The following is a 23057-nucleotide window of genomic DNA, read 5'->3' on the forward strand; positions in this document are numbered from 1 at the left end:
AAGCCACGTCAGCATTTAACTGAAAAATTAACGCCAAGTAACGAAAGGTATAACATGACACAAATTCGTAAGATGAGGTATGACATTGTCAATTTTAAAAAATGAGGTATGAAAGTGTCGTGACACCAATAGTTGAGGTAATTTTTTGTCATTTACCCAAACTATTGAATAATTCGACTTTTTATATATTAAAATAGTGCACTTGGATTTGTCTTCAATACTCTGCACCTAGTGTTCTAAAAATCGGCCTAGACGCTGTCTAGGCGCTAAGCGGTGAAGGCCCACTCCGATTTTTGGTAAATCGTTTCAAAAAATCAATCTGGAGCTAGGCGGTCTTAGGCGGCTCCTAGGAGGAGGGCTAGGAGGCACCTAGGCCATTTTTTAAAATATTTATTTATTTATTTTTTTATTAATTGTGTACTTTTTTTCTTTTTTGGTTTCATGGTGGTATACTTATGGAAATGATGTACCTAATTTAAAAATGATGGATTTACTACAAGTTCATCCAATAGTGAAACGAATTGGAGCACTTTTGAGGGGATACATACAAGGAAAAGAAATAAACTAGTTGCAACAAGGTTAAATAATTTAGTCTATGTCCAATTCAATGCAAGGATTATAAACAAGAAGAATTTAGTCTATCATCAAAATCCTCCTCATTATGATTATATGCTTACTGTTTTTTAAATATTGAACTTTTTGGATGTATATAATTTGTGTATTCTTCTACTTCTATTTTTGCATTTTATCATTCTTTTATTATCCATACAAGTATATTTTTTTCAGGTGTAAATATGCACTTATTTACAAGATATATAATAAATTTATATAAATCTGCTTAGGCCGCCTAGGCTTTAGGCCCCTACCCGCCGCCCGACTAGCGCGTAGCGATTTTTAGAACCTTGTTCGAACCTGGTGTTTGATTAGCGGTAGCTAAAGTTTAATATCCCGGGATAAGATTGGGATATTATTAAAATTAATATTTGATTAGATATTTGATTATAGTCATTTTACTAGATATTCACGTTCGTAAATAGGCAAAAGATAAGTAGAATGAATGAGATATAGCAAAAGACGCGAAGACAGAGTAGAGTAGAGGTGGAGGAAAGTGTTTTCACGTGTTCAAAAAGGTTTTCGTCGAAAGAAAGTAAAATTCAGAAATTGTTTTATGATTAATTCTATTGATCTCAGTTATATTAAGTGATTTTCATACATCATTTTTACCTTTTCACATAACTCTTTTTCTTTTTAGTCATTGAACTGAATAAGTTGAACAAAATAACGATAATTAAACAAAAATGTATAAAAAATGTGTATGTTTATCATTTAACTTTTCGTCCAATAACAAACCCCAAAGACAAGCATTGCCAAGTGCTTATGGTAATAATTGTATATTACCCCGGATATGCAATGGATCACAAGGATCGTTTATAATTGAAACTTAAACATCGAAGACGAGTTAAATGACTTAGAATTTCCTTAATTTTTTCATTCACAGATTCTTTCCAGCAGACAAACCCCAGCATGTAGCAAGCAAAAGAAAGATAGCAAATGAATTCTGTGATGATTCGTGCATGCATGCGTCCAAAATCCGACGCATGAAACTAACTGCGTTGCCTTGCTCCAAAAGATTTGTATGTAAAACAAGAAGAAATTTTTTATTATCCCGAGAACACGCCTGTTGTATTAAGTATTACACTACAAGTAATTAGATACTTAAAAATAAAATTCAACTACTTATATTCTGACACTTAATATACCGAATCGTGTTTCTACCGTATTTAAAATTTCTTGAAAACAAAAAAGGTTGTCGTACGTAGGCCCTGGAGTCATGCACGTGTCAAGCCATGCAGTCCTCCAAGTCGGAATTAGATCCTCTCCGGATCTCCTCATTGGGGATCCAGGGGATCAATGAATAATAACCGTTCATCAAAGATCGTACGGCCAATTGAATGTTTTTTGGTCCCCGTGGTGAGAGAGTAATTGGAAGATAGCCCCCGTGGTGAAAAAATTCGGATTTAAACCCCCATGGTGAACTCCATTAGGATTTAAGCCCAAAATTAACATTTATGTGAACTCTCCGTTAACCCAAAATTAACAATCCCACCCTTCTCCCAAAGATTTCATTGGATTTTAAAACCATGAAGTCTGATGTGTTCAATCTCAATGTGTCTTGCATTTTTCTCCTTGTTTCGTATTTGAATAGCTGCAACCTCAATCTTTTGATTAGAAAAGCAAAAGAAGAAAGAAAAATTGTGTGAGCGTTGAGATAGAGAGTGCAATCAAAGCAGCAACATTCTTACCATCAAATAAATGGCACCAAAAAAATCCAAATCCATCTTCCATCCAAAAGAGAAACCCATTTTCATGTTTCTTCATTCTCCATAGACGCATCCAACAGAAGAAACCCATTTCCCTGTAAATGAATACCACTACGTATTTTGGATTTTTGTCGCCAATTTTCTCCTCCAATTGTTTATAATTGTAATATTCATTTTCGTTTTGCTTTTTGCGAGCAGAAAATCACAATCCTTTTGTAATCTAACAACTGAAAGGTCTTCTTTGAAATCATTTTTTTCTCAAATGGGCATATTTAGGGAATTCACTGATTAATGGACAAAAGATCTTTGAATGGAATCGAAGCATGGATCAACGAATTCATAGTCTTGGATGAATGACTTTTTTTCTCTTTTGGTTATGAAGTTGAATGGGTTAACAGACAGATGAGGAAGATGTTAATTTTGAGCTTAAATCCTAACGGAATTCATCACGAGGGTTATCTTCCGATTACCCTCTCACTACGGGAACCATTAATCCAATTTAACCTTTTTTATATTTTTAAAAGTAAAACAATCTTGTTTTACGTGAAAAATATAAAAAAAAAAAAATTGTAACTGCACGATCTTTAATGAACGTTTATTATTCATTAATTCCTGAAATCCCTAATGAGCGGATCCGAGAGGATCTAATTCCCTAAGTCTTCCTTGCTGCTGGGACCTTTGGATGCATTGGCCAGTGTGACACTGATACACGTTGGACTGGTCACGTCCATTGTTAATTCATACAATGTCAATTTTGCATGGGTATTTTTCGCATAATATCTGTCCCATGCAACAAGCCCCTCCCCCTCTTATTAATAACCACCCAAGAAGCTTTCTTACGATTAATGCGCCAAGTTGACGACATTATTCGTTTATTATGCGCTAAGTTGATGGCAATATTCTTTGAATAAACGAACTTAGAAAGTGATTCACCTGTCTAAAAGACATTTAATAGACATGTTAACGGCATCACACGTTAAATAAACATTAGTCGTGTATTTAAAAAGTGATTCATTTGTCTAACTTATAGCAGAGTAAATTAGTGACAAGGGAACAACTCTCCGATCTCTCTCTCTCTCTCTCTCTCTCTCTCTCTCTCTCTCTCTCTCTCTCTCTCTCTCTCTCTCTCTCTCTCTCTCTCTCTCTATTTTTGGTTTTTTCTAAAAGATATTTGAAGTATACCAAATTTGGCTTATGATTTGATTGTGAAACACTGTAATTTTACTAATGCTAGACTAGAAGCAAACTAATTTTTCCACCATGAATCCATCCATGATCCACGAAGAACTGTTAGGCATTGGATTGCCATGTACGTGCCGCATATTTACTTGGAATAATGACTACAGCTTTCTGCAACACACCCACCACCCTGTTGGCAATTTAAATTTTAAGAGTGGAGATGCTATATATCTTTTCCATAACAACCTCTTCGAAATCATCAAACATCAAAGACCCATCCACTATTGAATTAAGATCTGGGACAGTTTGAATTAGACCAATTAGAAAATGGATGAGAGCAAGTGACGAACGGAACAAAGAATTCAGTCACTTATATTTGTTTTGAAAATAAGTCACAAACGTATGCAATATTCTATAATTCACTGTCACGAACACGATGTGATGAAGTGAAAATGACACTATGGAATATGGATGATGTTGCTCTCGAGGATTGGAAAAAAGGATGTGCTATTCACACATCTTATTTTACTTCTCACACACCCCTTGATAATTTATGTCCATTGATCTTTTTCAATTCATCTGATCCGGCGGCCAAAAATTAAAAAAAAGTGTGTGAAAAGTAAAATGAAGTGTGTGGATATCACATCTTTGGAAAAACTGAGGCGCATGCAGCAGGACCGTATTCGATTTCTTGCTTTTGATTGAGTTGCCTCAGGTCTTAATAATTATTATTTCTTTTCTCTAAGCATGCTTAAAATCATTACAGTAATAAATTGAAAATCTAACCACGAGCTGGTGATCTAGTGGTAAAGAGCGGATTGCGAGGCTTTATTCAAATTAAAAACTGGAGGTCTTAGGTTTGAAACCCGTTGTTAGTGTGGAAGCCAGACTTGTGGCCAGTGGAGGCTGAAATGCCTCTATGAATCTTCCCGCTCTTGGAATAAGTGGATAATCGTGATTTGCCACTAGCTGTCATCCTTAAAAAAAATAATAATAATAATAAAAAAATTAAATCGAAAATCTAATTTAAAATTCCCAGGCCATTCCTTTTGTAATGATTTTGTTGCGGGTATGATTGGTTTAGGGTTTATTATTAGCACGAAAAATATGCATACATATTTACCATAAACTCTAAACTCTAGGGTTTATTATTAGCACGAAAACCTTGCCTGCAAAGTGAGCATTTTGGTTTATTTGAATTTTTCATTGAATCTTTCCATCTAGGCGCGGCTTTGTCTATTGTTTGATCGTCTCATTAAACTTCCGTTCACAATTTTGTCTCGTTAAATTTATGTTAATCTAATCCTTATTGAAACGACATTATACTTATTATTATATCATTTGAAACGATATTGTGCATTTGCAATTATCACACAACCTAAGGCTCCTCGTAACTCACATAGAGCTTAGCCATGATCTGATGATCTATAAGTGATTCCATACTATAATATTAGGAAAATGATTTTTCCACACCATTTTTAACCTCTTATGCATCATTATTTAATTTTAGCAAGTTAATTTTGATTTATTCAATTTAATTACTACGTAAAGAAAAGTGTGAAAAGTTGGAATACGTGTGCGTGTCAAAGTCCCCCACCCACTGTTATTCCTAGCAGTAACCAAAGAGGCAAGTTACTGGCATATTTTTTTACCTCTGCGTATATTGATGATACCTAGGTAATCAGAGTGCATATCTTGACCGTCCAATACGATTAGTATAAAGTTGTTCAAATCCAACGGTTGGGATGATGATATGCATGCAGACGAGTACTGATGTAGAACTGTTCCTGGCATTAACTGTTTGGTTCATTGGTTGTCTTTTGCTTTCAGCCGAATAAGTTCTTTGCGTCTTGGCTCCAGGCATGCGTCAAGTCTTTGCAGTACGGTTACGATCTCCTCCAAAGATTTCATGCAACTAAAGAAAGCTTTACTGTTCTTCGTGTACCAAGAGACAAAGAAAGTTTTTGATAGCTCTATTTTTATTTATTTTTCATTGACATGACCGATGGAATGGTCACTCATAAATAAAGATTGCTCGTACGTTCACGAAAATGGGAAGATCGTGAGAAATCTAACCTACGATGATGTAAAGGAGAATGATTCTTTCCTCTTTAAATTTCACATTCCTTTCAGCCCTTATTTGAATGGTATTTTGGCTTCTATATAGAAGTAGAAAGACGAAAATGAGCAAGGAGAAGAGAGGAGGAAAAAGGATTTGAGGAGAAAAAAATCTGATTCCGGGTTTAAAACCAATCTATGAATATATGATTCCTACATATAACTATTAATTGTTGGACTAGAATCCTTAAATGACAAGGATTAGCTTTATTATTATTATTATATTTTAATTACATTAGGATTATTTCCACATCAGAGGGTTATTAAATCCTATATATATGGTAATCTTTACCCACAATTAGTAACGAGTTAATAATCTACACTAATCATGTTTTCCATAAAGCTGGTCATCTGTACGGTGTCCTATTAACCCGTTTTCTATGAATCTGGTCTTGTATACACACATCGATGTTACAATGATCTTATACCTATTAATTTTTTTTTATTTTTTTATTTTTTTATGATTTATAAGTATTTGTAAGTATGTAGTCAATACTCATACATGTTAAGCTTAAAAATTCACTCTACGTGACGGGACTTGTTGAGAGTTAAAAAACTCCTCAAGTTAAGACATAAGAAGTAGGTTGAAAGTATGAAAATTTGCCACATAAGGAGACATGTTAAGAACATGTATTTTACGTCGAAAAAACCGTATATATACTTATAAATAATTAGAATACTCTTCCATATTACGTACTAACTAATTTACGATGGGACCTCACTTTCTTAGCATTAATCTGACTTACATGCGTACAACGTGTGTCCTTGCTCTACTACGTGTCCTCACTATGTTATAACTAATGTATCATAATTTAAATTTGCCCTACTTAATGATCCTCTACTTAAACATGTGCTCTACTATATAAGGAAGCAAGAAGGGGAAGGATTGAAGCAGCCCTTCACGGAAGGTAGAGCTAGATACTGATGGAGGACGGAGCTCCTTTTAGTCCAATTCAGAGGGCTGAGGAGTGGCAAGAGCTGCCATCTCATGCATTTGGCTACCCCCTTAACATATTATTTTTCCAACCCTAGCCCGCTGCACGAATGTTAAGGGTTTGGCCTGGTGCATGGCGTGGGAGCAACTCCTTCCGTTCGCTTTGCCCACCCATTGGACTGAAGGGAGCTCCCCACCAGCGTCGGTTTCATCTCATCACATTTAATTTCATGAATTTCTTTTCTATGTCGTTTTATGTTGATTTTTGTTCATAGTCTAAAACTTCTATCTGTTGCTTTATCACCCGACGATTCATCTCACAAACCGGAACTCATGTGCTTAAATCGTCATGTATCTTATCTACGAAAATTTTATGGTGGGATATCGAATTTTTAACCATTAGTTCTTCGTCATTTTAACTTTAATCTGTTGTTAGTTTGATCCTTTCCTTTGTAATTGTACTTATAGTTGCAACTTGACTTGTGTGCGAATAGGGGTGCTAGTAAGGAGAAATTGCCACATGAGTAGTTCTTTGGTTCAAACACTGATGGCACGAACCTCAGCTTTCGATGATGTATGCGGTAGTTCAATCATCTATGCTCCCCGAGTTATCGTTGTATACTTACACTCCCTTTATTTTCCTTTACTTACATTTTTGCTGTTTTTGTTATTAAAACGGTGCAGGTACCGATGGCATAGTGGATGCCGTGTATGCGAAGAGTTATTTAGTACGTTGTTGTAGGTTTCACCCGTATTTTGTATTTACGGGATGGTAATATTATGGATTGTGTAAAGTATTTATGAATGCGGTTTCTTTGAATCTAGTGACTCTTTCTATTTACGAATGAGGAGAGGTGATTCGAACTTAACGAATGGAATGAACGCTCCCTTTTGCAGTTGAATCTATCGTTTTTTCTTCGTGTTTATGAATGGGGAGAGGCGATTCAATCTTTATACCTCCCCTAATATTGGAAAAGAAGTATTACTGGACTAACAACTATTTGGTAGAAATAAAATACTCTTAATCACGGGAATTACAAGCTCTTTTCAATCGAATCTCGAGCTCCATTGCACCGTATTTTACCAACCATGGTCGGCGATCATCTGAATTGCAGTTCAGTCGGGTGCGTAGTGTTTCAACCAAAATATGCAAATGGACTCAACTAACAACTCAACGTTTTTGCATGAGTAGAACCTGGGGACAATCGTTTGCGTATTAGTTTAAGTTAAGGAAATTAATTAGAATAGTCATTGGATTTGGATGGAGTACTTTAAGGCCATCTCCAACCGAAGGCTGGTCAGATGACTCGTTTTAACTCTCTGGTCTTCCAAAAAATTAATATTTTAATGAACAGTACATGATCATATTTGCCTTCATCTCCAACCGAGGGTCATATGACTCGTTTTAGCCCTGTTACAAAAAAATCGTCTCCAACCAAGGACCAAACATAATTTATTATTTAAAAACTACAACTTAAATTCAAATCCAACGGCTAAGTGACGTTAGCTAGTCGTTGGATTTGATTTGATTTTTTTTTTTTTTTTGCTATAAATAGGGTGGATATTGGGCTATAATTCACACAAATTTGAATTCAATCTATTTCAATTCAATCTCTTTCAATTCAAGTTTGCAATGAATTTCAACTTTGGATCCTCTTCGGATTCCAATTGGGGGTCCTCATCCAATTCCAAATTGGAAGAAAAATGGGTGCAGATGAGATGAAAAGATGAGGAGTCTGATGAAGAAGCTGAAGTAAGGCGCAACAAACAAAATAGAGCAGCAGCCATGGCTGCGACCATGGTGTGTCAGCCAACTGAGGAACAACCTCGATAGGGTGGCTCTATTGCTAGTCGTTCTTACAAACCACGAAACTAAGCGATGACGCATGTCAATCCGATGAACAACTACTTCAACCCCAACTCGATGTACACAAAAGAGGATTTCAGACGTCACTTTCGGATGAGGCGTCATGTCTTCGAGCGTTTACTTTGTGATGTCCAGCATGTCAATCCATATTTTCGACAGAAACGGGACAGAGCAGGTCACCTTGGTTTCTCACCTCATCAGAAGGTTACTGTTGCACTCCGAATGATGGCCTATGGCTCCCAAGCTGATTTGATGGATGAAACCCATGGTATGTTCAAAGTCTACATGCTTTGATACTCTTGAACAATTTTGTGACACAATTGTTCAAGTTTACAAAGATGAGTACCTCCACGAGCTAAATCAAGAAGATCTGGATCGGCTCCTTTGCAAAGCTGAAGGTCGTGGGTTTCCGAGCATGATAGGGTCATTAGACTGCATGTATTGGGATTAGAAGAACTATCCCACCGGATGGCAATGATGCTTCTACAAAAGGTCGAGAAAGCCAACTGTTGTGTTAAAGGCAGTTGCCTCGTATGACACATGGATCTGACATGCTTTCTTTGGAGTCCTTGGATCCCAAAATGACATTACAGTTCTTGGGCATTCAACCCTCTTCGATAGCCTAACAGAAGGTAAAGCACCTTAAATTAACTATTACATCAATGGTCGTCGATACAATATGGGGTATTACTTGGCAGATGACATCTACCTAAAGTGGGCGACACTTGTCCAAGCAATTCCAAACCCTAGGAATGACGCCGAAAAATTGTTTACCTTACACCAAGAGGCATACTGGAAAGATGATGAGAGAGCTTTCGATATTCTACAAGCACGGTGGAAGATTATCAACAAACCATCAAGAGGGTGGAGTCAAGAAAATTTGGACTCCATCATAATGCCTTGCATCATATTACACAATATGATAGTGGAGGATGAACGAGATGAGTATATTAATGGAGAGTTCGATGACGACCAAGACGATCTAAATAGGTCAAGAATGGCTCGTGCAAAAATATATGATGGGCCTAATTTGCCTTTCAATCTAAGAACCGGTAATATCTTTATAAATGAGTACATGATGCTATAGAATGATACGTTCCCGTACCACAAACAAGTACCTACAACAGGATCTTGTTACACATCTTTGGGCCAAAAGTAGCATGAAGTAGGCGTTTAAGTTTTATGTTGTTAAATGTTTTTAAAAATGTTGTTTAAGTTTCATGTTGTTAAATGTTTTTTTTATGTTGTTTAATGTTATTTAATGTTATTTAATGTTATTTAATGTTGTTTCATGTTACTTAATGTTAGTGTAATGTTTAATGGTTTAGAAGTTATAGGGGAAAAAAAAGAATTTTTACAATTTTTAAAACAAATTTTGTAAAAAAAAAAAAAAAAAACTGTATAAAAAAAATTAAAAATAACGGCTGGCTAACGTCAGCTAGCCGTTATTTTAAAAATTTGGCCTACCATTTCTGCCGGGTATAACCGACAGGAATAAGCACAATGTTATCGGATATAACCGACATGAATAATGAAAATTCTGGCCCAGCCCGGGGCTGGCTGAGTTGGGTCAGCCAGTTAGCCCTTTGGCCCTTTTTTGTTCAGTGGGGCCCACGATCCCTTTGGCCTAGCCCTTGGTTAGAGACGATTTTCAGGCTATTTTCGGCCCTCTGGCCCTTTGGACCCTTCGGTTGAAGATGACCTAACTCCTTATAACTTTGGATTTTTGGATTGATTCCTTTCATCTAAAGGTCAAGTACCTCCAACATAGCCACTGCAACCTTGACTCACTCAGACTCATAGATTTCACAAAGTTGTAGATGATTCATTAACACGACACGAAATTGCATGAATAAAAAGGCATCTAAAAGATTCCTCTCCAAGAAACAAAAATGCATGTCACAATTGGACCTTGATTCTTAGCATTGGTCTTTTCCTAATTGAGCAATTACCCTCACCGTTTAATTCAAAGGTTAACGGCCAGCTCAGTGGACGGTATGGACACCATGGTAATTCCATCTGTCGAGAGTAACTCGGGGGTTGATGACACACAAACAGGGACAGCCTCGAAATAGATCTTTATTGGTATAGCCTCACTTGGCCACACAAGTTAAAATAGTTGTCCGAGTAGTGAACATGAACGATTCGTGTGTCTTCTCTTTCCTTATGATCTTTCTTCACTCGATTCCTTCCTTATGATCTTTCTTCACTCGATGAACAGAAAAGTGAAGGAAGAAAGCAACATGGCACCGTTGATTTAGCAACCCTCAAACCTGTTAGTATGAAGAAATAGAAACCATAGTTATGAGAGAGAGTAACAGAGAATAGAGAGAGAAGTAAAAAGGTAAAAAAGCTTTCTGAATTGTTTACTTAATGTTGAGGTAATTACAAGAGTATGTATTTATGGTGAACTAGTCACTCTAACAGACTTCCTAACAAACAAACTAATCTAACAAACCACCTAATCTAATTACAAATGGCAAGATCTCTTCCATACAACATTATACTCTAACATCCCCTCTCAAACTCAAGACTGGGGCGCCCAATCATGAGGTTGAAGCAGTATCATTACAAATGTAGTATTTCATCAGGTTGTCAAAGAACATTAGTGTAGTATTCCCTGCAATTGGAGAGTGAGGTTGTTGGTGCCACCTCCCTTGTCACAAATGCCCATATGGTAGCCTAATTGAATATCAAATATATCGCCACCATTGCATAAGCAAGACACATAATATCATCTGAATTCATATGCAGTAGTTTGAATATATTTCTCCCATATGGCCAAAAAACAAGTTGAACAAAAAATTCGAGAAAGAATCATACATTATACTTTTCCTGCGACATGTCTGCAAGAACCTGTGCAAATTGATGTACCAAATGGAGCCTAGTAGAAGGGTGTAGTATACATAGTCTTCACACTTCCAGTAATGGAGTTGAATCACAAGATGTTGGTAATTTAGCTGATTCACTAGTTTATAAACTTTCTGCACCAAAACTAGTTGCATGCTCCTCAGTTTTCATTGTGGAATTGACCATAACATAGTCCTGCTTGACGGAATCCATTGAATAAAAAACTCGAAGCTGATTTTGCAAGTTCGTCTCTCGAGTAATAGATGAATTGGTAATTTGAGCAGAACAATGGGCAGCAAGATGGTCCTTTTATGAACAAATTTGACATGTAGTAATTTTAGGTGGTAGAGAATTATGATATGGAGATGGAGGGGAGCCAAGAATTCCAGGTGAAAAATGAGGAAAAGACTTGTAGGTTGCACCATTATCATAATGGAAACTCTTTTTACCACGATTCTTGAATCAAAATTTTTGTACACACTATTATAACCATCAACAATTTTGCCATAGCTTGACTGACATGAACTAAACTTGTATTGAGCATGATAACCATCATTAAAACCAGCATGCAACTGAGAGCTAGAGAGAAAAGAAAGAACTTTGTGTCTCACAATCACTATATTGAGTTACCACATCAAACATAAGAGGTGTCATAGAAGCACAATCCACAATGGTTTCCTCAACGAGCAATTGTGCACGAAAGTCCTTGAGTGAAATGACACTCTCACGCCCCTGGATTACACACTTGAATGTGTTGAATTTTGCAGGTAGTCCATTCAATGAAATGATCACAAAGTCTTCATCATCAAATATGACATCACTGTGTAACTTGATTACACTACTTTTTGTACTTGGTAAGAAAAAGTGGTTTTGAAGATGAACCCACATCTCTCGAGAACTCTTGCTACCAATTACACAAGAAATAGCGGATGAAGAGATAATTGTAGTAAGTAGCAACATCAAAGCATAATCATGCGATTTCCATGCTTTAAACTCATGTGATTCATGGCTAGCAGATGGCCCATTTGTGAGTATAGAATGTGCAGAGGTTGCTGTAGACCGAGGAGGACACAAATTTGATTCGTCAACGAATCCCATAATGCCATGGCCCTCAAGCATCAACTGCAACAGAAAGTGCCATTGAAGGTAGTTGGTCTCATCTAACTTGACAGAAATGAATGTAGAGACCGAAGAAATCAAGCCAATAATTGGTGATTGCAAGATTTGTAACTGATTTGCAGCGACCATGTTGAGAAATTGCAGAAAATTTAACCGAGGCAAAAGACCAAACACCTAGTGTGCCAATCTTTGTTGAATGTAGAATGCAGAAACGGGCAATCGCAGATGCCCAGAAAAACAGAGAAGACACAACCAATACCTTCTGGTCAGTCAGAAACTGAAACAAGATCCCTAAAAATTATGGGCATCGAGAAGAAAGAGATTTGCCGGAGCAGGAACATGTGAACAGTAGCAGCAGTAGTAGTCGGAACTTAGACACAGGGAGGTACGGGAAGAAACTTACAGCCCTCAAATAAATGCCAACTTGAGGAAATCATAAAGTAAAAATCCTAGAGAGATCGTAGATAGCGGAAACAAAGAACAAAAGATCGAAGAAATTTTACGGTTAAAGCTTCTTTGGCTCTGATACCATGTTAATATGAAGAAATAGAAACCATAGTTATGAGAGAGAGTAGCAGAGAATAGAGAGATAAGTAAGAAGGTAAAGGAGATTTATGAATTGTTTACTTAATGTTGAAGTAATTACAAGATTATGTATTTATAGTGAACTAGTCACTCTAACAGACTTCCTAGCAAACTAACTAATCTAATTACAAATGGCAGGATCTCATCCGTACAACATTATACTCTAACAAAACCATCAGTCTCCTTTGAAGGTGTGTATATTTTCCGCAACCAACTTCAACTTTTTCCTCTGCACCATGATGTGTAGATTCTGCCGAAACCAACTAACTTCAAGTACTACTCCTAATTCCCATCACAATTGTTTTTGTTTCTTTCCTCATTCCCCGCCAACATTGCTTCATTTTATAATTGGAACCGTCCATTCTAGGAAAATTCATTTGATTTAGAGACGTTTAAGAGTAAAGAATCAATCTTCGAATTTCATTTGAGATAAAGTTATGTCTTGTTCATAATATCCCGGTCCTTGCCAAATATGAGCGTAAAATTTCAACAGAGAAATGAGCTTTGAGCATATGCAATCTAAAAATGAATACAAATTTATTCATTGGTAAAATGTTCAAAAAACTACATGATCAATTTCCAAATTTATTCTTACAAACGAAAAGAATTACATATAACACGAGTGAAATACAATGCAGACAAAGAAACAGAAATGATTTAGATGTTGATACTGGTGGGAACTCCCTTGTTAGTAAGTCCAGGCTCACTAGAAGGATACAGCAAAGTGTAAGGGATCTTGGCCGGTCCGAACCGGTTTTTCAATCTCTCATCCTTGTTCATCTTTTCAATTTTGGCCTCAATCGCTTCCAAATTCTTTTTAAAATCCTCAGAAGCCTGCAATATGTCTGCATCCGTTGTCCAATCCGCGGTGTCACGCTGTCCGAGATAGAGCTCATCAGTGGGGTGCCTTGACAAGATTTCTACCGTGGCCATTCCAAGAAGTGTCGGCAGCTGAGGTGCAAACGTTTTCAAGAATGCCTTGTCAGGGTTTGTCCTGAGCTCCTCATACTCTGGAGTGCCTTCTTCAGGCATGAACCTCCGGCTTAGGGTTGGGCGGTTTGGGACGAATCCACCAATGGAGAACTGACCGTAGTTGATTGCTGCATGATGGGCCGAAGCAATATATATGATAGTTGTGCATGATTCTATCAGCTCATCACGAGTCTGCATTTTAGGCCACCAGGGTTCATCTTTCTTGTCGCCGTGGCCTACCTCGCGGAGTTCCTTCCACCAGGATTGGAGTTCCGAATCATTTTGAACCATTTCATCATTTTTGTAGTAGAAGGAGCAATAGTCTTTAACCCATGTTTTAATTGCAGACCATAATTCAAGTCCGTCTGCAGCATATGGATAGTCCTCTATCAGTAAACGCGCACCGTGTGACACGCTTGAATCTTCAACCGCCACTCCTCTGAACATAGAAAAAGGGAAGATGCTTTCAATTTACTATCGATTGTAGATGAAAAATGTACTTGAAAATGATACTAACGCAAGATATTACCTTTTGATCAGATCCGCAGGGAGCGCTTGATCAGGAAAAGTCCAGTCCTTGTACATTGCTGATGACCATTCCATCGAAAACTTGGAAGCAAATATTATTTCCTCTATTACTCCACCTGCGTTTGTGAGAACCTGTCGTGCGGATGCGTTTGCATTCATCGTCCCACGAAAATGAGGATGCAGAAGTTTGTGAATCGGGTGAAGCACGCTCAATTGCCTATTTGCCGCTATCACAAATGGCTCAGTCACTGCATGAGCTCTCAACCTGCAACAAACAAGAACAGAAATATAAAATTTTATGAATTTATGTTGCTATGGCAAATGCTACCATTTGTTTTGCTGATATTTCTTTGACAGGGATATACCAGTGGCTGAAAAGCTGATGACAGCCGGAGTCATTTACAAGTGCATAACCTTTAGCAAGTTGCCAAATGGAACTCTCGACGCCTTGGCTAGACGGAGTATAGACTTTGCTAATGCAACTAAATTGATCTCCATCCGGATGTGGCAAGCTGAGTTCAATAGCTATTGGCTTTAAAGTCCCATCATTGTTCAAGAAAAGGAGTGTTCTGCTTGCATAAGCTTTTGTGGAAGTTGTGTTTATCCGCCTCAGGTACGGCATCCATGCATCGTGGTGGTCTAATATGAATAGCTTGTTGCTCATGATTGCCTCATCTATGGTGAGTCCATTTAAGTTATGTTCTATGTGTTCTTTGGTTATTTGACTTGTTTGATCCCCATATGCTTCTCGGTCTAGCTCGCTAGACGGTGGAAATTCCTGTAGTTTATGCAGAAATTACAGCGATTAGGGTTGATCAATTGAGAAAATATCATTCAAATATAATCTCGAAAGCTAAGATTACTTGGAGACGACTTATAGTGACAGGATTTACTCCAGCCAGTAGTTCTCTTGCAAATTCTTCGTCAGTTCTCCATGCCGACTTATCCTCTAGCAAAAATCAATTAAAATACCAGAATGAGTTAAAAAGAAAAGCAGTATATGAAATTGAAGGCACATATAACGTTATACTATATTACCTTTTATCACTTGAGGCACTGGAAATTTTAGGAACCTTTCGCCATCAGTTCGAAAAAGCTCCTTGAACATCTCCTCGGGTGTGCTATCACTAATGTGTTTTAGTATCCCATCAGGCAACTCTAATCCTCCTTCATAGAGTTTAAGTACTTCTTCCATGCTTTCGAACTCGTTTTTGTTACCAACGAGTAGATCTCTTATCTCAGGTTTAAGGACCTGAGGGATAGATTTCAGGACATAAGCAAGCAAGTCTGACATCTTTACAGGTCCAAATCGTTCGTCTCTTGGAACATATACGTTTAAGATCTGGATAAGCTTCAGCCTGCTCTCGGTGTTAGGATCTATCGAGACAAAAAGTATAAACGTCTTAAGAGACTTTTCTTTTTGAATAATACCGAGTTTGAGTAGTGATGGCACGAGAAATGAATTTTATTTACCGACCTGTTTTTGTTGCTGGTCTTCCTGTTCTTCCGCGGCGAGGATATGGGTACTGAATAGACCCTCCAAGAACTGGACGTGCATATTCGGGACCCTTATCTGGATTCCCCAAATCGTTGTAGTATGCATAGTCATAGACCCTGTCCCATTCCTGAAGCTCTCCTCTTTCTTCATCGTCTCCTCGCAGGTTTACTAGCTCTTCTTCTCTAAATTTCTGTAGCGGCTTTGGTGTATCACTTGAAAGATAGGTCTGCACAAACACAAACAATCTGTTAATTACCGGGGGACTTATGCGCGACTGTAACAACCACGTTAGCGAAGAAAACAGTCCTTTTGTCCAAATATACGCATCGATCTATTGATTTGGTGGGGGACTTATGCGCATTGAAATGACCATTTTCAGTACCTTGTTAGAGAAAAAAACACGGTCTTTTTTGTACTTGTCAGCAGGATACACCCATGAGTTGCAAACAAAGTGGACTCGACCTTCGCCAGGAACATCTTCGAGTGTGAGAGTCTTCAAGTAGAACTCACTGTGATGCTCATTTCTAACTACGAAAGCTCCCGGGACGCCAATTTCCTTGTCCCAATCAAAAGTAACATCAAATGCAGCCTCCCCTGCTGTTAAGGGGGTGATTGTGGTCACCCAGTTCTCCAAGTATGCTGGCTTTCCAACTTTTCCTTTCAACTCATTTTCTACAAAAAGAACATAACAAATTCAAAAATCCAAAAAAATGTCAGATTATAAGTCCTCCAAATAGTGATTTTTTTGGAGTCTACGTTAAGATGTTCCGTTTTCTCTTTGGGGTTTATTTCTTTCAATAAGAAGATTGTGCGAGATTAGCTCTTTAGTAACAAAGCAGCATTGTCTAACAGATCTCATTCAACAATATTACTGTACTAGTGATTAACTTGGAACCATGAACTTCAAAGACAAAATACTATATATTCAGTTCTCACCAGGGTCACCATTAACCGAACTAATGAGCCTTAGAGAAACCGCTTTGCCTAACAGCTCGTCAACACGATCAAGAATCGAAGCTTTAAGGTCGTTCACATCGAGAACAACCTTCTTCATCAACACCACTCTTCCCTTGATCTTCTTGCCCTCATTTTTGGGTTGCGTATCAACGGTGGTATCCTGGGACGACGTGGGATACTTGGAATGCAGCATCTTTATCTTAATTGAAAACGGAAAATGTTAACAGAAGGAGAAAGGTTTGAAGATATTTGAATTGTGATGGGAGAAACGTGTGTGGTATTTAAAGGTGAATGAGTTCAATAGTGTTCAATTTAATCCTGCCATTATTTTTTACTTTTATAAAGACTTTGGTGCTACATGCCATGGCTGCATGTGAACTTGATGGTGTTCAATACGTAACCAACTTATCCAGCTACTTCGCTTTCAATGTCTAGAATTTGATTTAAGACCAAGTCATGATTTTGCATTGTTCATGATTCAATGAACTTCTAACCCTCTCCTTTGTTTGGCGTACCAACTTTAGCTAGAGTTGATGCGCTTCCTCTCTATGTGCAGACACTTGGATCCCCCATGATTTATATTAGTTTAAAAAGTTATCCATATATTTGAATTTTGATGAAGTCATGATTTTGGATTGTTTACGATTCAAAGAACTACTGCTCTCTTTGTTTTTGTTTTTGGGTGCAACAACTCCAAAATCTCTAAACCAAACCCAAAAAATAGAGACGTATTTTAGCAATATTAACATTCTCTTTCGAACCACTTTTATTGTCATTTTGCATTGTTTATAATTCGAAAAACTTCATCAATTGTTTAGACAGATGTAAGCGGATCCACATTTACTAGAATGAATACACTTCGTCCCTATTCACCACACTCAAATCCCCTTAAGATTAGTTCACAATAAAATTATGTAACTTTAGCAACATTAGATTTTCTTATGGCACTTTTTTTCTCTCTTAGTAATTGTACAAATTCTCTGTTTTATGTCTTTTGTGTTTTATATTGGCCATGTGTGATTTGGCGATGGATGTTTCACTTTCCAGTACCTAATCAACCGTCGTCATCTTAACGTATTTTAGGCCGAAACCAACAAATATTAGACTGTTGAAAATAATAGTGGGTAATGAATGCCCACATAGAAACTAAAGACATTGGGTAGATTTTTAATGCCCATAAAAATTAATCTTGACTTGGAAGATGAAGGAAGATCATATTGTCAAAGATGTGTGCTTGGAGTTGCTCTATACAGAGCAGAGAAAGAAAGAGAGAAGGAGAGGAGAGAATACATAGAGTTATCTTCGTACTCCTATTATTCTAAATTATAATGAAAGCACCACTGCTACCCGGGGACGTACTCCAGTCACACTCACTGTAGAGGAACCTCGTAAAATTTTGTGTCTTGTTTTATTTATTTCACTGCACACACATCGTCGATTTTACAACACGTTATCAGCACGAAAAGCTCTCATGTCAGTGGAAAGCATAACGCCATAAATCCGGTGAAGCACTATCTACCTCTCACCTCCGTCATCTAAAATCTTACAGAATAAAAGGTATGTCCATTTTTCGTCTCACCCACTGCGCCAGAAGCGCTCCACCGAATTCCGGTGAGAATTGAAATTACGACCTGAAGTCGTCATGAGATGAGAAAACTCGTACTTAACAACTGGTTTCCAGAGATCTAGAAGAATCTCATCAGACTTGGAAACCCAGATTACGTTGTTTTTGACGGATCTTGAGAACTCCCATGAATACTTGGTTGTTTGAGATGGTGATGGCAAGAATGAATCCACACAGGCCTCCCTCTCTTGTGCCTCCGTCAACCCCACTTTCATCTGTGTCTCTGTAGGGAGGTTCTTGCTTAACGATGCCATGTTCCCTGGGTCATGCAAGAACAACGCCAATCTCTAGTAGCCTTTTGTATTGAATTGAATTTGGTCAACCTCCACAACTACACAGCTGGCCTTGCGTTTTGAGACTGGCAGAGACAGAGAAGGAAGAAAAATAATAAAAAAAGGGGATTGATGGAATGGTAAGGCACATGTGAAGAAAAAAAAAAATAAATATAAAGGGATTTGAATGGTGCAGGACATCATTTGGTCAAAACAATATAAAGGTTTCTGTTGGCGCATGACATCATGTTGCAGAAATAAGAAAAGTAACAATAATAAGGTTTGAATAAGTGTTGACAAAAGAAAGAAAAATAATAAATAAAAGGATGTATGATACTTCTTGTTATTTATGTGAATTGGTGTTGGTTTAAAACCCTTTCACAAGTTATATTTACTTTAAAACAATTTGTTTATCATGGACGATTTTACCGCCTACTGCTTTAAGTTTTGATTTATGTGAATGGTGATGAATTAAAGCCTTTGTCACAAACTTTATTTACTTAAATGCAATTTATTCATTATGGCTGAAATTACCGCCTATTGCTTTAATTTATTTAATGTACTTATCTTTTGTTACGATGAGTATATACAGGACCTGAAATTCCTTGATCAGATCAGAACCTGTAGTTTCTTGATCCTCATCATATAAAAATGATTGGACCTGAAGTTCCATCATGCAAAAAGATCGGGCATGAAGTCCCTAGATCTACAAGATCAGGACATGAAGTTTCTTGATGAGTACCTTAAGTTTGAAGAGCCAAAGTGCTACAACTTAATTGCAATAAAAGTCATAAGAGTCTCAGTCTACAGACTATTAAATAAAGACCAGAAGTTCCTCATGTCCATACTCAAAATGGTTTAGCAGAAATATTTATTAAGCGGATGAAATTGATTACCCGTGCTCTGCTGATGAAAATGAAATTGCCAATTTTCTACATGGGGATATATCATTTTACATGATGCATTATTGATTTTTTTGAGACCTGTTGATAACCATCAATACTTCTCAGTGTAACTCGTGTTTGGGCACTAACCAAACATTACACATTTACGAGTTTTTGATTGTGTTATCTATGTGCCTATTACACTGCTACAATATATTAAAATGAGGCATCAACGCAAATTGAAAATTTAAGTTGGATTTGATTCATCATCTATCATTCAATATTTAGAACCCTAACTGGGGATATGTTTACTGCGCGGCTTGCAGACTATGATTTTCATAAGACAGTTTTCCCGTCGTTAGGGGGAGAAAATAACATTGTTCTAGAAGAATGTTGAGAAAATATCATTCTAGAAGAATGATAGGAAAAAAAAAAAAAAAAGCCATTCCAGAATAACGAAGAGAATTTGTCTTATTTTGATTCATGAAGCAATCAATATACAAACGAAGTGAGAATAATTGAATGATGCAACGAAAGTGATGAAATCACATATACTTTCTGCAAATGTGCCTACAAGAATTAATGTCCCTGTTGGACAATATAGTGAGGCATCAAATGATTTATCTGTTGCACGCCTGAAGCGTGGTAGACCCTCAAACTCAAAATGTTTAGTCCTTCAAAAGAAGAAGAATATGACATTATTAAAATTATTGCATTCCCGAAGCATAACTGTCGCATGCCAGACGTATGACAGTTGCCGTAAAGATACTTGTCCCGGAAAGATCAATCCGCGGACATAGGAATGTTGATGTCTCATGCATGAAGCATGATAGACGTATAGGTTCCAATGACTCAACTCCCGGAAGTGGAGATTAAAATCCCAACTTTATAACACTCAAGAAGAGGTTATAATCGACATTCTCTGAATTACGACTATCCTGGAAGATATAGTGTAATGCCCTTAAAGAGGCAATGGATATCCAAAAGAAATGAAAAAATTTTATGCATGCGCATGCACATGAGAATAAGGGATCTCGAATTGATGATAACCAATTGTAATTTTGGTTTTACAAGTAGCTACTAAATTCATCAATGAGCTGTGTTGATATTGAGTCCCGTTCTTTTCCCGTCAACAAAAAAAATATTGACCAAGAAGGGAGAAAGGCAATCCCATTACCATTGTGGAAGAACGTGAAAAAATGGACCTATATACTTGAATATAATACAAATAGCCAAAAAGATGTTGAACCAATGAGGTCACATATGGGCATTTGTAATACAGTGAAATACACTCACATGATATGACACAAGGTTCGACACGAGTTCATATAAATGGAGAATTATATACGAAGGGTTATGAGTCGCCCACATCATATCTCCATAAATAAATCCCTCAAATAAACATGGAAGCAAATTGTTCTATATAAATTCCAAAGGAAAATGTGTCATGAAGTGTAGAAAATCCCTGAAGGATTCAAATTGCTTGAAGTAAGCCCTAGAAGGGTAAAGTATAAAATATGTACTTAATACCAATGGATGGTATAAATTGCCTTAATGAGTACTTTCATTATGGTATTATTGCAACATACTAAAATCTCTTACAAGAGTTGATGATATTAAATTGAGACTCCTGAAGAGTCTACAAAGATTATAAAGTGTTGAGAGAAATATTGTCTCGAATTGCAGAATCGAACAATATGCCAGCATGAATCTTATCTATGATGTTTATGATATTAAAGAATCATATGGATTGAAGATTATGAGTTGAATACTCAAATGATTTAGACACTAAGAATGATCATTTATCTTCGCGAGGGTAAATATAAATTGATATTTGGTCTAGAAATACTACATCTTAGTGAAGTATATGCTTTATTGTATTTAGCACAATACACTGAATGAAATAAAGTTTATATATTAATATCTCTGAGAAATTACGTACACATGAGTTAAAACAAACAAACAGAAAGGAACCTTTACAAAGGTTGCTCATGTGAAGCCTCAGTACTCGGAAGTACCCCATAAGGGGGAAACACCAGAGATTGATTATTTGGAATCTCAATATTTGTTGGAACTCCAGACAGCTGAGACAATGGATGTCTTTGGAATAAAGACTTGAATCCCTAATTGTTATTTTGAGTCCGACCTTCGGATTCCAGTAGCTGGTCAAACTTTCTTTTCATGTTCATAGAGTAATTATTTGCAAGCATGTGTAACACTCTATTCTCGTGCTTGAGCCCTCTAATATATTGTTTAAGACTTGCAACCTCAGCCATTAATGATTCAACTTGGTGAGTTCGAGCAAGTAGGCACTGACCTATATTAGATACAGAGCCCGCACATTGAACACTGAGAGCCAATGAATCTTGAACGGCCGCATCATCATATCAGTTTGAAAGGATTCTGTTATCCTTTGGAGTGAGAATATTCCTGGCTACCACTGTAGTGGTTATGTTATTCTTCATCACAAAGTCCCCAACCGTAAGAGGACCATTAGAAGATGAGAAAGACGAGAGCCATATGTTATCTTGACGCTGCTCGTTTGTATCACTCATGAGACTCAAATTTAAGCAAATGTTAGATGGACAAGCCATTTTTAGAAATAATGAAGGAAGTTTAATAAAATCTCAGAAGTGCAAGAAAGAGAATTTTCTGCAAGTAACAATTTTCTAAGTGTTTCTGAACAAAATTGATATCTCTATAAAAGGATAGGCAACATGGCCACTTATTCAAAAATCGAAGAGACATTAATTTTCGAATTTCAAAAGTTGGATTTCCCTGCATAACGTCTGTTAACATTTCTCAGACACAATCTCAGCTCTTGGATATCGCGTGCAACTTTATCAAATATCTGATAAAGTTGAAAATGCGTGAATCTTACTGTTCTAATTACACCAATGTTGCTGACAAGAGTAAATGCACAACACTACTACATGTTATTGGGAAATCCCTATACATGTCAACCTCTGTCCTCCACGGCAAGGTAGAATTGAAAAATATCTAACTCTTCCTCATCTCCGAGAATGCATTTTTCACAAAGTATCTTGAAATACTCAGTTTTCTTCCTCTCTAAGAATACCTCTACAAACAAGTCACACCAGAGCAAGAATATCTCATATTATCAGGAACAAGAGCAAGAGTATCTCATATCATGTAATATCCCTGTCCTTTCCTTTGCCTTTGTTATTACCTGCTAAGACAAGGACATAGAAAGCAATATGTCGGAACATCCACTTAAACTTTCGCTGCCACCAAGAAGTGATGGCCCATTTAAATGCAAGGTTTGCTTTTAACTCCTGCATCAGTGATCAACTACTACAAGAGAAGATGCCACACATGCATGGGGAAA

General features: G+C 37.1%; 2 protein-coding genes and 1 long non-coding RNA gene across 3 annotated transcripts; 2 read left to right on the forward strand and 1 right to left on the reverse strand.

Annotated features, from left to right (window-relative positions):
- Positions 1–6532: 6532 nt before the first annotated feature.
- Positions 6533–7454, forward strand: LOC125471988. Its single transcript, XR_007254024.1, has 2 exons — positions 6533–6753; positions 7047–7454. It is a non-coding gene; the product is annotated as an uncharacterized LOC125471988 (long non-coding RNA).
- A 977-nt stretch (positions 7455–8431) lies between these two features.
- On the forward strand, positions 8432–8870 carry LOC103965369. Its single transcript, XM_048577321.1, has 2 exons — positions 8432–8687; positions 8749–8870. The coding sequence occupies exons 1-2, from the start codon at positions 8432–8434 to the stop codon at positions 8868–8870; spliced, it is 378 nt and encodes a 125-aa protein (XP_048433278.1).
- Positions 8871–13493: 4623 nt separating this feature from the next.
- On the reverse strand, positions 13494–17225 carry LOC103965343 (probable linoleate 9S-lipoxygenase 5). The gene is made up of 8 exons (XM_009378388.3): positions 16908–17225; positions 16354–16643; positions 15951–16197; positions 15512–15850; positions 15337–15422; positions 14839–15251; positions 14475–14738; positions 13494–14384 (listed from the first exon to the last, which is right to left on the reverse strand). The coding sequence occupies exons 1-8, from the start codon at positions 17119–17121 to the stop codon at positions 13631–13633; spliced, it is 2607 nt and encodes an 868-aa protein (XP_009376663.2). The 5' UTR covers positions 17122–17225; the 3' UTR covers positions 13494–13630.
- Between the last annotated feature and the right edge of the window lie 5832 nt (positions 17226–23057).

The sequence above is a fragment of a genome, unplaced genomic scaffold (assembly GCF_019419815.1).
Source record: "Pyrus x bretschneideri cultivar Hongxiangsu unplaced genomic scaffold, Pyrus_bretschneideri_v1 Contig11, whole genome shotgun sequence".
Classification (NCBI taxonomy): Eukaryota; Viridiplantae; Streptophyta; class Magnoliopsida; order Rosales; family Rosaceae; genus Pyrus; species Pyrus x bretschneideri.

Bases quoted from the DNA above. Each gene is read 5' to 3' on its own strand.
- LOC103965369 (XM_048577321.1), top strand. From the start codon at position 8,432: ATGACGCATGTCAATCCGATGAACAACTACTTCAACCCCAACTCGATG. The intron at 8,688-8,748 runs GTATGTTCAAAG...CAATTGTTCAAG, and splicing joins TTTGATGGATGAAACCCATG to TTTACAAAGATGAGTACCTC.
- LOC103965343 (XM_009378388.3), bottom strand. From the start codon at position 17,121: ATGCTGCATTCCAAGTATCCCACGTCGTCCCAGGATACCACCGTTGAT. The intron at 15,851-15,950 runs GTCGGTAAATAA...TTGTCTCGATAG, and splicing joins AAGACCAGCAACAAAAACAG to ATCCTAACACCGAGAGCAGG. The intron at 14,739-14,838 runs GTATATCCCTGT...TGTTTGTTGCAG, and splicing joins CATCAGCTTTTCAGCCACTG to GTTGAGAGCTCATGCAGTGA.